Raw genomic sequence first — 14,904 nt, forward strand, 5'->3', positions numbered from 1 at the left:
GTTGTCCTTGGTCTAAAATTAAACTGTGGATGAAGTTCCTGTCTCAGACATGAGGCAACCCCGAAGTCTCAGCCAAGTGCTTAAAAAAAGTACACTCTGTTTATCAATGTGCGTGCATGTAGTTTGATAGTACCTGGTTCTGCTATTCGTGCACTGACCACAACAGTTTAAAAAAATTTTTTTTTATTACTGTGAGCATGTGAACGGGCGTCCACATACAGGGTGTATATATACAGACATCCTTCATGTACTATATCTCCTCGCCTTTTAGCATGCGATCATCCTAAATTGGCGCTGGAGGGTGTTATTTATTTTCTCTGTGCGCCTTGATCAGTATCGAGGCGCCCGTTGAAAAATGAAACGAGAGTGAAAGGCTTCCTTGGAATTAACTTGCCGTATCCTTGTCACACGCTTGGCCACCCGGATTAGCCTTTCAGGCCTTGATTAAGCCTAGGACGTTTTTAGCAGATGATGTCGTGCTTGATACGTGCCAGAAGGGGAGGGGGAGTCCAGTCTGGTGAAGAGGTGAAGTGTGTGTAGACACTTTTTAATCTTGTTAGTTTTTAACACTTGACTGCTACGGTAACAGGTGCAGTTACAATAGTACATTAACTTATAAGTTTGATGAGTTACAAGCCAACGCTTGGAAAATGGCTTTTATTCTTTGTGTTGACTGTCAAAATTTGCTGAGAAATCATGGGTTGTATTCCAGCCAGTCATCCTTATGCCAGAAGTTGGCGTCTCCATGCAACACAGATGTGAAGCACTTTTCATTGCTACATGCAGACGTGGGTAGAGTAGCCAAAAATTGTACTCAAGTAATAGTAGCATTACTTCAAAATAATATTACTCAAGTAAAAGTAAAAGTAGTCATCCAAAAAATGTACTGAATTAGAAGTAAAAGAGTATTGGTGAAAAAAATACTCAAGTAATTAGTAACATTGAAACTGCTTACAATGTTTGATTATTATTATTTTTTATTTCAGCACAAAGTTATCTATATGAACTGTTATTATTATATTAAAGAAGATATATATATATATATATATATATATATATATATATATATATATATATATATATATATATATATATATATGTGTGTGTGTGTGTGTGTGTGTGTGTGTGTGTGTGTGTATTATATACAGTGGGGCAAATAAATATTTAGTCAACCACTAATTAAAAGTTCCCCCACTTGAAAATATTAGAGAGGCCTGTAATTGTCAACATGGGTAAACCTCAACCATGAGAGACAGAATGTGGAACCCCCCTCCAGAAAATCACATTGTTGGATTTTTAAAGAATTTATTTGCAAATCATGGTGGAAAATAAGTATTTGGTCAATACCAAAAGTTCATCTCAATACTTTGTTATGTACCCTTTGTTGGCAATAACGGAGGCCAAACGTTTGCTGTAACTCTTCACAAACTTTTCACACACTGTTGCTGGTATTATGGCCCATTCCTCCATGCAGATCTCCACTAGAGCAGTGATGTTTTGGGGCTGTCATTGGGCAACATGGACTTTCAACTCCTTCCACAGATTTTCTATGGGGTTGAGATCTGGAAACTGGCTAGGTCACTCCAGGACCTTGAAATGCTTCTTACGAAGCCACTCCTTTGTTGCCCTGGCTGTGTGTTTGGGTTCACTGTCATGCTGAAAGACCCAGCCACATCTCATCTTTAATGCCCTTGCTGATGGAAGGAGATTTTCACTCAAAATCTGTTGATACATGGCCTCATTCATTCTTTCCTTTACACAGATCAGTCGTCCTGGTCCCTTTGCAGAAAAACAGCCCCAAAGCATGATGTTTCCACCCCCATGCTTCACAGTGGGTATGGTGCAATTCAGTATTCTTTTTCCTCCAAACACGAGAACTTGTGTTTCTACCAAGAAGTTGTATTTTGGTTTCATCTGACCATAACACATTCTCCTAGTGCTCCTCTGGATCATCCAAATGCTCTCTAGCGAATCGCAGACGGGCCTGGACGTGTACTGGCTTCAGCAGGGGGACATGTCTGGCAGTGAAGGATTTGAGTCCCAGGTGGTGCATTGTGTTACTGACAGTAGCCTTTGTTACTGTGGTCCCAACTCTCTGTAGGTCATTCACTAAGTGCCCCCGTGTGGTTCTGGGATTTTTGCTCACCGTTCTTGTTATCATTTTGACGCCACGGGGTGAGATTTTGCATGGAGCCCCAGATCGAGGGAGATTATCAGTGGTCTTGTATATCTTCCATTTTCTAATAATTGCTCCCAAAGTTGATTTCTTTACACCAAGCGTTTTACTTTATGCAGATTCAGTCTTTCCAGCCTGGTGCAGGTCTACAATTTTGTCTCTGGTGTCCTTCGACAGCTCTTTGGTCTTGGCCATAGTGGAGTTTGGAGTGTGACTGACTGAGGTTGTGGACAGGTGTCTTTTATACCCATAATGAGTTAAAACAGGTCCCATTTATACAGGTAACGAGTGGAGCCTCGTTAGATGTCATTAGACCTCGTTAGAAGAAGTTAGACCTCTTTGACAGCCATAAATCTTGCTAGTTTGTAGGTGACCAAATACTTATTTTCCACTCTAATTTGGAAATAAATTCTTTAAAAATCAAACAATTTTTTTTTTTTTTTTCCTCATTCTGTCTCTCATGGTTGAGGTTTACCCATGTTGACAATTACACGCCTCTCTAATCTTTTCAAGTAGGAGAACTTGCACAATTGGTGGTTGACTATATACAGTACTTATTTGTCCCACTGTATAATGCATATACGTTTGCTTAAAAGTTGGTAGGGACAATTTGAGCATCCTGAAAAGTAGTGTTATGTCCCTACCGTCCCATGCAAACCTACGCCCTTGGTGAGTGCCAGAGTGAGATTGAGAGAGACCATTTACTTTCACTTTTCATGTTCAGCTGCGGTGGGCAGAAGGCATGTTGTGTTGCACAATTTCTGAAATAAATGATTAAAAATCTGACGAAATTAGCGTTTTTTTGGCGAGCTTACAATTATAATAATTGTCACCTGAACTTATAAAGACTGGCGAACGGAGATCGGAGGAAGACCGTTGAGATCGTAGACATTCTACGGCCGTATTGTCGAGCCACTTCACAGACGGCCGCACCACGCTCATATTATTCTATCATTTCTATCTCCATTTCATTGGTAAGCCTCACCATTTTCCTATTTTCACCACTTGCACTAACATTCTTGTAACCCTTGTTGATTGCTCTCACAAGAAAATCCACCGTCCGTCCGTCTTTCGGGAAAACAAAAAAACTGCGGCGCTGACATAAATCGTCGTATTTCGAGCATCTCGTCGAATGTAGAAACAAATGGCGAGTCAAATTTTACATCGGATGTCGAAGCCATCGGATGTCGAAGCCATCGTATGTTGAGGTACCACTATATGGAGAATCAAGATGAAAAATATACTAGTGTAGCCCAAACTAGTGGTGTAAACTCAAATTGAAGTAAAAAGTATGGCTTAGTAAAACTACTCTTAGTAGTACATATTTCTCAAACTGTTACTCAAGTAAATGTAACGTAGTAAATGTAATACTAGTACATTACTACCCACCTCTGAATACATGTACATTTTAGTAAGTGTCAAGTGAAAATAAAAAAGATCATTCAAAGTCATTTTCCAACCAAGTACAACCTCTCTTATTCACAGGAAAGAAAAATCTTGTTTTGCTTATTGTTTCTTTGTCATTTTCAGTTAAAGAAGAATGTACCTGCTTCCTATTAATGTAACTAATGATAACAAGAAAAGAAAATTTTAATGGTAGGGGAGTATTCTGCGGGTACTCCGGTTTTCCAACATTCCCAAAACATGCTTGGAAGGTTGCTTGAACACTCCAAATTGTCCGTAGGTGAGAACGTGTGTGTGAAAGGTTGTCTTTTTTTTTAGGGCTGTCAAAATTATCGCGTTAACGCGCGGTAATTCATTTTTTAAATTAATCACGTTAAAATATTTGACGCAATTAACGCACATGTCCCGCTCAGAAAGTATTCTGCCTTTTGGTAAGTTTTACAGCAAGGCTTTTTTTGCTGTCCAACAGCGAACTCTTGTGGTCGCTTTGCGACATGGTTTATTATTTTCTTGCCAGTTTATTATGGCTGCACGACGTCTCGGGCTGATAATGTTGTGCTTATATGATCCTTGGACAAGATTTGTCCGTAAGTATGGTTGTTGTAAAGAATGTACATATTATGTTAGTAAGCGAAATGGTATATTTTTTGTATGAGACGCTTTTTGTTTATGTTTAGTGAACCTGTATAACGTGCTAAGCTAACGTTGTTGCTAATGCAATGCTTGTGTACTTTTATTTTGTAGTTTTACGACGGTCTAAAGAGGACAATGGTTTGAGGCCATTTTATTAATAAATCAGATGAAAAAGGAAGAAGTCTAATTAGTAAGGCATCGTTCACTAGCTGTCTAGCTTTGGAAAAAGTAGACGCTTCGGAGTGAGGACAGCATAGACAGATTTAAATGACAATAGAGTAAAATGCCCACTACAGTCCTTATGTACCGTATGTTGAATGTATATATCCATCTTGTGTTTTATCTTTCCATTCCAACAATTTATTTTACAGAATATATATATAATTTACAGAAAAATATGGCATATTCTATAGATGGTTTGAATTGCGATTAATTGCGATTAATTACAATTAATTAATTTTTAAGCTGTAATTAACTCGATTAAAAATTTTAATCGTTTGACAGCCCTACTTTTTTTTTAACTTTTTTTTTTTTGCCTTGTAATAGCGATAGGGGTGCCAGCTTCCCAGTGACCCTCATGAGAGAAAGCAGTGGAAAGAATGAATGGATGTTTATTGATAATAATCAAAATCATCAATAGAATAACAATTGATGGCTAAATAATATAGGATAAGTCATTATGAGGAACTAAATGATCAATTGAAACAATATAAAATACTTAATAATATTGGAAAAATGACTGCATACATTCAGGAATACTAAAATAGTTATTGATTTTGTATTATTTTATTAGTACAATTTTTGTGGTAGGCTACATTAGAATTGAACGAAAAATAATAGCTGGTGAATTCATCAAAAATAATAAAAATCAAGTATAGTTTTATTTTCTCATACAATATTTGTTATTCTAATAAAAAACAAAGCTATAAAACATTTCTTATCATCCAGGCACTATTTGTTCTTCTCCCGTGTGGCAACTCTTGTTTTCTCTTTCCACCGACAGCTTTTCTCTCTCCTGGCGAGCTGTCGAAGAACTTGCCCGCCGATCGTCAAAACATCGCGCCTGTTCAAATAATTGCGAGAATCCTCTGTACGCCGCTTTGCGATTATTTTCTTTCAAGGTAGCGGGTGAGGGAGCGGTGTGTTGACACTGGCACGTACAAGGCCTCGCTTGTTCAAGAGCATCGATGGCTTCGCTCTGCGTCCTTTGCGCTTCGTCACCGGCATGTAGTAGTAAAATCAGAAGTAAAATCATGACAATTTTCAGTCGCTTAGCTTTGATTATGTGTTTATGATATATCTATCCTATTCATTTTGAATACTATCAGTCGCAAGTTGGACAAGCCAGCTGAAAACAAATGTGTATAGTACACGTTCCTATTCTGCGCTCTCGCATCCAGTTTTCTGTTCATTGGTACACTTTAAGGCTTTTTATACCCTTATAAACAAGGAAAATCTTCTTTATTTTGAATACATGGCTGTCTGAGCTAAAGTCAAAGGTGAAACGCTTGTATTACCCATACAGACCGTAATATGTAATATGACTTTAATTGCGCTCTGACATTGCAGTTAATATTCAAGCCCTCCAGTTTAGATTATTTCCAAAGGGAGGATTTGGCTGTGTCGGTGGACGTTGTATTTTCAGCTTTCAGCGGTGCTGTAACCCAATCCTGTCCGAAGGCGGCGACTTTCAGGGAGTTCTATAAATAAACAGGCCACACTTGGCGACACGGCCCGCGCAATGATTAGCTCATGGCAGCGGCCCTGTGATCCCAGCGGCTTGCGCGGCCGCAAGTATTTTCTTCCACTCATTCGAGGAGTGTGTGTCAAGAATGCGGTCTCATTGGAATCCGCAAACTTCGCTTTATATTGTGCGTAGGGCTTTTAACACAAATTTGCTAATGAATGCTGCTTGTTAAGTGTCGGGGGGTGTTGGCCTCAAAGCTAGTTGGCTTGCACGCATGTCTGCCTTGGTTATATTTGACAGCGTTGACTTTCAATTTATTGCCAGTTAACGCCGGCAAGAACCTATTTGCTTTAGACATTAACTTCATGTTCAGCTACATAGTAGTGACGTTAGGCCACATTTGAAGTCTGTGGGAAGATTTAACAGTGCAAACAGACTTGAATCGTCACAAGGCCTTATTCTTAATGGGGGCGGGCACATGAAATAGACTTGAAAATGGGGAACCAGGGAGGATTTAATTTTTTTTTTTATTAGCCTTCAGACAGTAATTACTCTGCTTCAAATTTTCGACAATCCACTACTGTACTGCAGTCACAGAGCACAGCCAAATTCAGTCAATTGTCTTGAATGGTGCACTTTATGACATTCACCGGCAAGTTTAACCATAGAAAACAATTGCAGTACCGTATATTTCGGACTATAAGTCGCAGTTTTTTTCATAGTTTGGCTTTATTATATCATTTTCACATGTTATTTTGGTGTTTTGGAGTGACACTGATGGTTTGGTAAACTTGTTAGCATGTTCTTTACGCTATACAGTAGTTATCTGAATAACTCTTAATAGGTATGTTACGTTAACATACCGGCCACATTCGCATTTCGTTGTTCATGCATCATGTAACATTATCATAATGTAAACTTATTCAGCATGTTGTTCTCTATTGTATTTTTATTTTAAATAGCCTTTAAAGAGTACATATCTGTTCTATGTGTTGGATTTTATCAAGTAAAAAAAAAGTAATGCGGTGCGACTTATATGTTTGTTTCCTCTTCGTTGGGCATTTTATGGCTGGTGCGACTTATACTCAGGTGCAACTTATAGTCTGAAAAATACGGTACATATAGAACCCAATTTAAGGTTTCTGAGTCTTAAGATAATGTTGGAGCATACTCAGAGTTTAAGGGGGGGGCAAGGGGGGCATGCCCCCCCCCCCCCCCCGGTGGCCAAAGAGTGTCATTGCATGTAACTGACTTTCCAATAGATGACTTTTAAAATTAAGAGTTTTCCGGCAAAATATTGTCAACAAAAGTTGTAAAGCAATAAAACAAACAACAGAAATGAACAAAAAATATATTTCTTATGATGGGTCAAAATTACTTTTCGAACAGATCATGTGACTAGCACCTTAGAAGGTAATTTACGTAATTTTTTAAAAAAACCTAAGCTTTCAAAAGCGACAACAACTACTAAGCAAGAACCAAGGATTAGAAATGTGGACCATGAAATGCCAAAATGGTGAGCGGAGTTTCAATTTGCTCCACTAAAGATGCTAATTTTACAGCAGAGCCACCACTGGCGGGTGTACCATATTCAATGGATGATGATATTGGCGAAAATTATTGCTGTCCTTGGCAGCCTGATTTAGAATTCTCCTAAAAAATGAAGTGAAACAAAAACGCTCATTTTCAATTTATTATTATAAATATTCTTGTAAGTTAATTTTATTGCTGACACTGCGTTTGAGGGTAATCTACATGTTGTGCCCCCCCTACCCCAAAAGTCAAACTCCGCCTATGTGTTACAGCAGTATTGGATGTAGCAAAATGATGCTCCCTGTAAAGTCATTTGCTGCTTGGAGCTGTATCAACTATTTCACAAGCCGAACCAGACCTCCTGGGATTAATAACATTATTATTATTATTTTTATTTTACTAGTTCATTCTCACACAATTTTACTATTATAATTTCATATGGATACCACTAGAAGGTTCCTGCATACCAGTAGTACTCTTTTTGAACATGTAATGTAGACAATTGCTGTATAAACTTTTGCAAATTATGTTTTACAAGTTGTGCCAAGGCTTGGTTCCAGTCTGGTGTCCTTTGTCTTCGGTTATCAGCAATTGTCTGTTTTTCCATTTAATTTTTTCACAGTTCTGAACCATTATACTCCAGACAACTGGGTCAAAAAAATGTCTTCATTGTGCTTTTGACAAGCTTTGTAATTTGGTTTGAAATCTGATTAGGATTGGCGAAATATTCACATTATCACCAGAGGTGGGTAAAGTAGCCAAAAATTTTACACAAAAGTAGCGTTACTTCAAAAAAATATTAGTCAAGTAAAAGTATCCATTGGAAAGAATACTCAAGTAATGAGTAACATTGAGAGTAACTGCTTATTTTTGTTTTTTGAAACAATGGTATTTTTTTTCAAACAGCATGAGTGCCCTCTAGTGGAGAAAATAGTTCCTAGTTTGAATAGTGAATACTGTAGTACCTTCATAGTTACTATTATGAAATTAAAAGGATCGTATTTTCGGTTTTCTGTGGTCAATCGGTGCCAAATAAAAGATCCGTGCTTTCGGGTCATGTTGAGGGCAGTGCTCTATATCAAATACTTCATTTTTTTTTTTACAGTGCTTTAAAGACGCCACGTTATGGAACTGGCTGGCGTGGTCATAGAACGGCAAGCTTGCGTCGGATTGGTGTAATGGAGTCGTGATTATTGTTGCACCGTCTCATTGGTGAAATTGGTCAAGCCACTCTTGGCATCGCTGTAAAAAAAACAAAAAACAAACAAACCATTGAATACGTAGAATAAAGAGGGAAAATGTAACGACTCTTGTGTAGCCCAAAGCAGTGGAGTAAGAGTTGCGTTTTTTCTTCACAAATCTTTTCAAGTAAAAGTAAAAAGTATGGCTTCTTACTCTTAGACGTACATTTTTCTCACAACGTTACACAAGTAAATGTGATAGAGTACATGTTACGCGTTACTGCCAACCTCTGATTACCACTTCAAGTTTGAGGAAATTCAAGATCATGAAATAGTCCACAATGGCCAAAGTCATTAGGAACTATACTTTATTAAAATAAATTAAAAAGTTAAACAAAAATAAATAAAAAATAAAATTCTGACTCTCATTTATGGAAATCCCTCTTGCAGCCTTAAACTGTTTTCTCAAAATTTATGCTTACAAAACCACACCCAGTCGCAATTTAAGGATTCAACCTATGGAGTGGGACTTTCTGAGGTGAGAGTTTACTCATAAATCATTTAGCAAATGTCCCCACAAAAAGCTTTTGATTAAATATTTTCGCTAAGTGTCATATATCATTTTCACGCTGTTCAAAAAGTGTTTGCTTTTGGTGGGACAATCGTCAACATCAGTGGAATGAGATTATGTAATTTTTATAATCTATTCTTATACTCCTTGATGTTAAGTGTGTCCAGTATACCTCCAATGCCTGTTCATGCACATTTGTTCTATGTAAAGCTAGGCATCAAAAGGTTAAGGGGACGAAAAAAACATGCTGTTGATAACAGGCATAATTACAGTATCATTAATTTTGTCAAGTGACGAAGCATCATTCACGCTCACTTATCACAAACGATGAGACGGTGACGAAATGCGGTGTCAGGCGTCTTTTCCACATTTCGATCTGTCATCTTCATGCACTCAGTGCATTGTAAGCGTGTCATTCAAGGGGTGCAGAGATTTCATTAAGTTACATTTTGGCTCCAGTATCATTGTTCTGAAAATAGGCCGACCAAAGGGGGGGATACATTTCTGTCTGGTTTATTAATTTATTTCAGACTCAAAGTTGTTTTTACCAACAGTTGGGAAAATGAGGAAATAATTACTATCTAAAACTTACACTGCTGGCCAAAAGTATTGGCACCCCTGCAATTCTATCAGATAATGCTCAACTTCTCCCAGAAAATGATTGCAATCAGAAATGCTTTGGTAGTAATATCTTCATTTATTGTGCTTATAATGAAAAAACACAAAAGAGAGTGGGAAAAAAAAAATCATTATCATTTTACACAAAACTCCAAAAATGGGCCGGACAAAAGTATTGGCACCTTTTGAAAAATTATGTGATGCTTCTTCAATTTGTGTAATTAAAAGCACCTGTTACTTACCTGTGGCACATAAAAGGTGGTGACAATAAATAAATCACAGTAATCAAAGTTGACTCAACTTCTGTCCTGTGTCCTTGTGTGTACCACATTGAGCATGGAGAAAAGAAAAAAGACCAAAAAACTGTCTGAGGACTTGAGAAGCTAAATTGTGAGGAAGCATTTGCAATCTCAAGGCTCCAAGTCCATCTCCAAAGACCTGAATGTTCTTGTGTTTACCGTGTGCAGTGTCATCAATAATTGCAAAGCCCATGTTACTGTGGCTAACCTCCCAAGATGCGGACGGAAAAGAAAAACTGACGAAAGATTTCAACGTAAGATTGTATGGATGGTGGATAAAGAACCTCGACTAACATCCAAAAAAGTTCAAGCTGTCCTGCAGTCCGAGGGTACAACAGTGTCAACCCGTACTATCCGTCGTCGTCAACGAAAGATTGCACGGATGATGGATAAAGAACCTTGACTAACATCCCAAAAAGTTCAAGATGTCCTGCAATCCGAGGGTAAAACAGTGTCAACCCATACTATCCGTCGTCATCTGAATGAAAAGGGACTCTATGGAAGAAAACCCAGAAAGAACCCACTTCTGACCCAGAGATATAAAAAAAGCCAGGCTGGCGTTTGCCATAACTTACCTGAGAAAGCCAAAAATGTTTTGGAAGAATTTTCTCTGGTCTGGTTTACGAGGGGGGGAAAAATGAGGCCTTCAAAGAAAAGAACGCGGTCCCCACAGTCAAACATGGCTGAGGTTTCCTGATGTTTTTGGGTTGCTTTGCTCTAGCACTGGACTGCTTGACCGTGTGCATGGCATTATGAAGTCTGAAGACTAATTTTGCAGCATAATGTAGGGACCTGTGTGAGAAAGCTGGGTCTCCCTCAGAGGTCATGGGTCTTCCAGCAGGACAATGACCCAAAACACACTTCAAAAAGCACTTAAAAATGGTTTGAGAGAAAGCACTGGAGACTTCTAAAGTGGCCAGCAATGAGTCCAGACCTACTGTATTGGCCCGAATATAAGACGTGTTTTTGCATTGAAATAAGATTGAAAAAGTGGTGGTGGTCTTATAGTCGCGGTCTAGACATTATACCCATTCACGACGCTAGATGGCGCCACATATCATCAAAGTGATGTTCTGTCATGACAGATCTCAGCTACTCTCAAGTTTAACCAGTTTGCATTATTTTATTGCATTTTTTTCCTTATTCAGATTTGTTTCAAGACTACAGTTACAGTTAGACTTCCCTTTGATGGTTAATGCAGTTATTGCAATTTTGTTGTTAGATCACAATAGATTGGTTTATTTACATTTCAAAAACCAGAAGCCATTCATTTACGAATGTCATTGCACTTTAGTTTACATATTTAAATGTTCAGATTTTAAAATTTGAGTGAGGCAAAATAACATGCTTTTTCTCTCAAATATATTGTTATAATCATTGATTTCAGATGTACTGTAATTATTTTCCGTATAAAAATAATTTGGTGTTCAAAAAGTCTTTTTTCAAACTTGAGTCTTGAAAAAGAGGGGGTCACCTTATAATCAGGGCCGTCTTATATTTGGGCCAATACGGTAAATCCCATAGAACACCTGTGGAAAGATCTGAAAACGGCAGTTTGGAGATGGCACGAAGTACTACCAAGTATTAGGCTGAGGGTGCCAGTACTTTTGTCTGGCCCATTTTTGTAGTTTTGTGTAAAATGATAATGATTTAATTTTTTTTTCATTCTCTTTTTTGTTTTTTCATCGTAAGCAAAATAAAGGAAGAAATTACTACCAAAGCATTTGTAATTGCAATCATCTTCTGGGAGAAATTGAGCATTATCTGACAAAATTGCAGGGGTGCCAATACTTTTGGTCACCAGTGAAATTGTAATGTACAGTATTGATTGCCGTGAGATCAAAGTTTGATTTTCTCCTTTTTTTTTTTTTCTTAAATACAAGTGTATGTACTTTTACTTTCGGACAATGTGAATCGTTTCTATATGTCCATGGACCTCAGTACTGTATTTACTCGATGGAGGCCCTCCTTGACTCTCTTGTTGCCACAGTTGACAGACACGCTGTAAAAACAAAAATATCTTTTCATAGTGGAAAAGGGAGTGGGCTCGATGTTTTACAGCAGTCGTAACGTGAAGCTGGTACTCTATTAATTTACACAAAGCCACATGCAGGGCTATTAGCATTAATGATATCTTGTTAAAAAAAATGACATACGCTATACGTTTTGTTGTGTGCCACAAATTGCATAATGTCAGTATACTTTAAATATATAAAGTATATATACACACAAAACATATGATGACATTATTTTCACTGTGCAAAAAGACCACCACTAAAACAAAAACCTCACTTTGATTGGTTAGCTGTATTTACACTTTGTTAGTCCACCTTATATCACAAGTCATGGCCTGGTCAGAAAGGAAAAATGGTACATAGGTATTTACAAGGCATTGAATATACTATGGAACTAATAATAGTAATGCAAAATAGTGACATTACTACATAAGATTTGGATGTCCTTCTAAAACTATTCAAAAGACAAGAACAGATCAGAGATGCTGTGTAGATGCTTGGCATCTAAGAAGCTGTTGGAATCTCTGGCAAGAATTGGCTGTTTAGTAGATGTGGAAACAATCTTCATTATTCTTTATACGCCAGATCAATTGTATCGGGTGATAAGACATAAACTTTATTTTTCAAAAATAAATAAATAAATAAATAAAAACAATCAAACTTTGGTTTATATTTTTAGAAGCACATGTCTAGATACTTAGTAAAATATATCATGGTTCTTTTAGGTAAAGCATATTTTGCTCAAACAACATTACTTGTCACCAAATGAACACCATACTTCACTGAAGCCTGAGTGGTTTTCTTCATCTGGAATAGAGTCCTTTGGCAAGGTGGAGGAAAATATGAACAGTTCCACATGCAAATTGGTGCCAAAACAAAATATTTTAATACCCTCTCGTAGCTTCGATCACAAAATACAACAAAAATGTCAGAAAATGCTTGCTAGAACGTCTGAACTCCATTTAGGATAAATCATACTGCAGTTTTTAAAAAAAAAAATCTTTAAAAATGTAACTTTAGAGGCCATTTTACCACGTTTGTATGACAATTTGCATTACCAGAATGTCATTTTTCGAGCAATTTTTACAAAGTAGCTGGTCCTTTTCTTTGCCTTTATGCGACATCACAATTCAAATTAATATGCAGCTGACTGGACCCGATTTGAATATTCAGTAATTGAAATTGTTTTCTCTGATTGGCCAATGGTGCAGTGGGTGTGTCAGTGGGAAGGTCGTGGGTGTTTGCAATGCATGTGATGACTTTGAAACGTCGGAGAGACGCAGACAACAAGGGATCATCAGGGATACCAAACTTCGCTATTTCACAATTAATATAATTATTTATGTTATAATATTATAATTTTCACTCATTTGATATTCCTGCTTTAACTGGGTCACAAGTGGCCGTGCGTGCAAAGATTTAAGGCCAAACAGTGTCCAGTAAGGCTGTTGTCTAAAAACTGTCTGCAGACACACTGACGACTTGCGGCTGCACTCTGTTCCTTCGACACCCAAAGAGCCAGGCCGCCCTCCTGTGGCGGTATCGCTTAGCCAGCAAAACGTACAGAACCGGGTTGATGCATGGGTGCAAGTACTGCAATATGGTACAGGTGAAGTAGAAGAGCTCCCATGCCCATCCGTGGCGGTAGAGGCCCAAGTAGACGCAGAGCTCCAGGATGTAGCCGGGCAACCAACAAAACGAGAAGGTGGCAGCGGCCAAGAACACCATCAGAGAGGCCCGCCGCGTGTTCCTGGCACTGGATGTCGACATCACTGGACTTTTGTGGAGAAACAGAGCCAGACGGATGTAGTTGAAGGCTATCACCAACATGGGGATGAAGTAGAAGAGCACAAACTGGCTGAGGACCACTTGGTAGTGATGCTCATGGATGGTGGGCAGGCAGAAGGTGAAGCTTACAAGGCTGGGACTTAAGCTCTCCTTAGTGGCAAACATCCGCAGGGGAAGACTGATGAGGAAGCTCAGGGCCCAGACCAGCACAAACATGAGGATGACCAGGTCCATAGCAGGAGGCCGGTATGGATTAGTAATGATCATCGCGCGAGCCACCGAAACGGTGCACAGCGAGTAAATGCTGGCTGCCAGGCTGAACGCCAGCATGAATTGGTAGATCTTGCAGGAAACGTTGCCCAGTGGCCATGAGTGGCTCATCGCTGAATGTAGGGTTAAGGGGATGAGCAGCAGAGTGAGGAAGTCGGCCAGAGACATGCTGAGGAGCAGGATGTCCAGACGGTTCTTGCGCAATGTGTTGTACTTGGCAAACAAGTAGAAGACCAGCAGGTTGGCACCCAGTCCGACACCCAGGATCACACCACACGTGCAGGCAAACACCAACCCGTAGGTGTTGGGAACATCCATGTTTACCTCTCGCTTGACTTCATCTGCTTTAAAAATTAAAAAATGTAGACATTAACAATAGACTTCCGTTTGGGTAGCAGTACCCTGGTGATTACTAGTAATCTGAAATTGCTAGTGCTCGTGAGAGAATGGAAATCTATCAAAGTTTGTTTTGAAGAGATTATTTCATGAAAATTACTTTGCCGTAAAAAAAAAAAAGAGACCTGTTGTAAGTTTTCTCTGCCCCTCGTATTCATGCCAAACGTGTGTATTTGTGTGTGTAGTGGGGAAAAAACGTAAAGCAGTTTTTTGGGGGTGGAAAAATCACAGATATTATTCTTGGGCAATATCGCCAAGCCCTAATCAGGTACTTTCAGAAATGCACTACAGGAACTACCGAGAGATTTGGCAGATTTGTTCACTTCTTTGTTA

At 38.6% G+C, this 14,904-nt stretch overlaps 1 protein-coding gene across 1 annotated transcript; it reads right to left on the reverse strand.

The window, feature by feature from the left end:
- Positions 1–13,569: 13,569 nt before the first annotated feature.
- LOC130916641 (galanin receptor 2a) lies at positions 13,570–14,493 on the reverse strand. Its single transcript, XM_057837514.1, has one exon. The coding sequence runs from the start codon at positions 14,491–14,493 to the stop codon at positions 13,570–13,572; it is 924 nt and encodes a 307-aa protein (XP_057693497.1).
- Positions 14,494–14,904: the final 411 nt, after the last annotated feature.

Source organism: Corythoichthys intestinalis, chromosome 5 (assembly GCF_030265065.1).
Source record: "Corythoichthys intestinalis isolate RoL2023-P3 chromosome 5, ASM3026506v1, whole genome shotgun sequence".
In the NCBI taxonomy this organism is placed as follows: Eukaryota; Metazoa; Chordata; class Actinopteri; order Syngnathiformes; family Syngnathidae; genus Corythoichthys; species Corythoichthys intestinalis.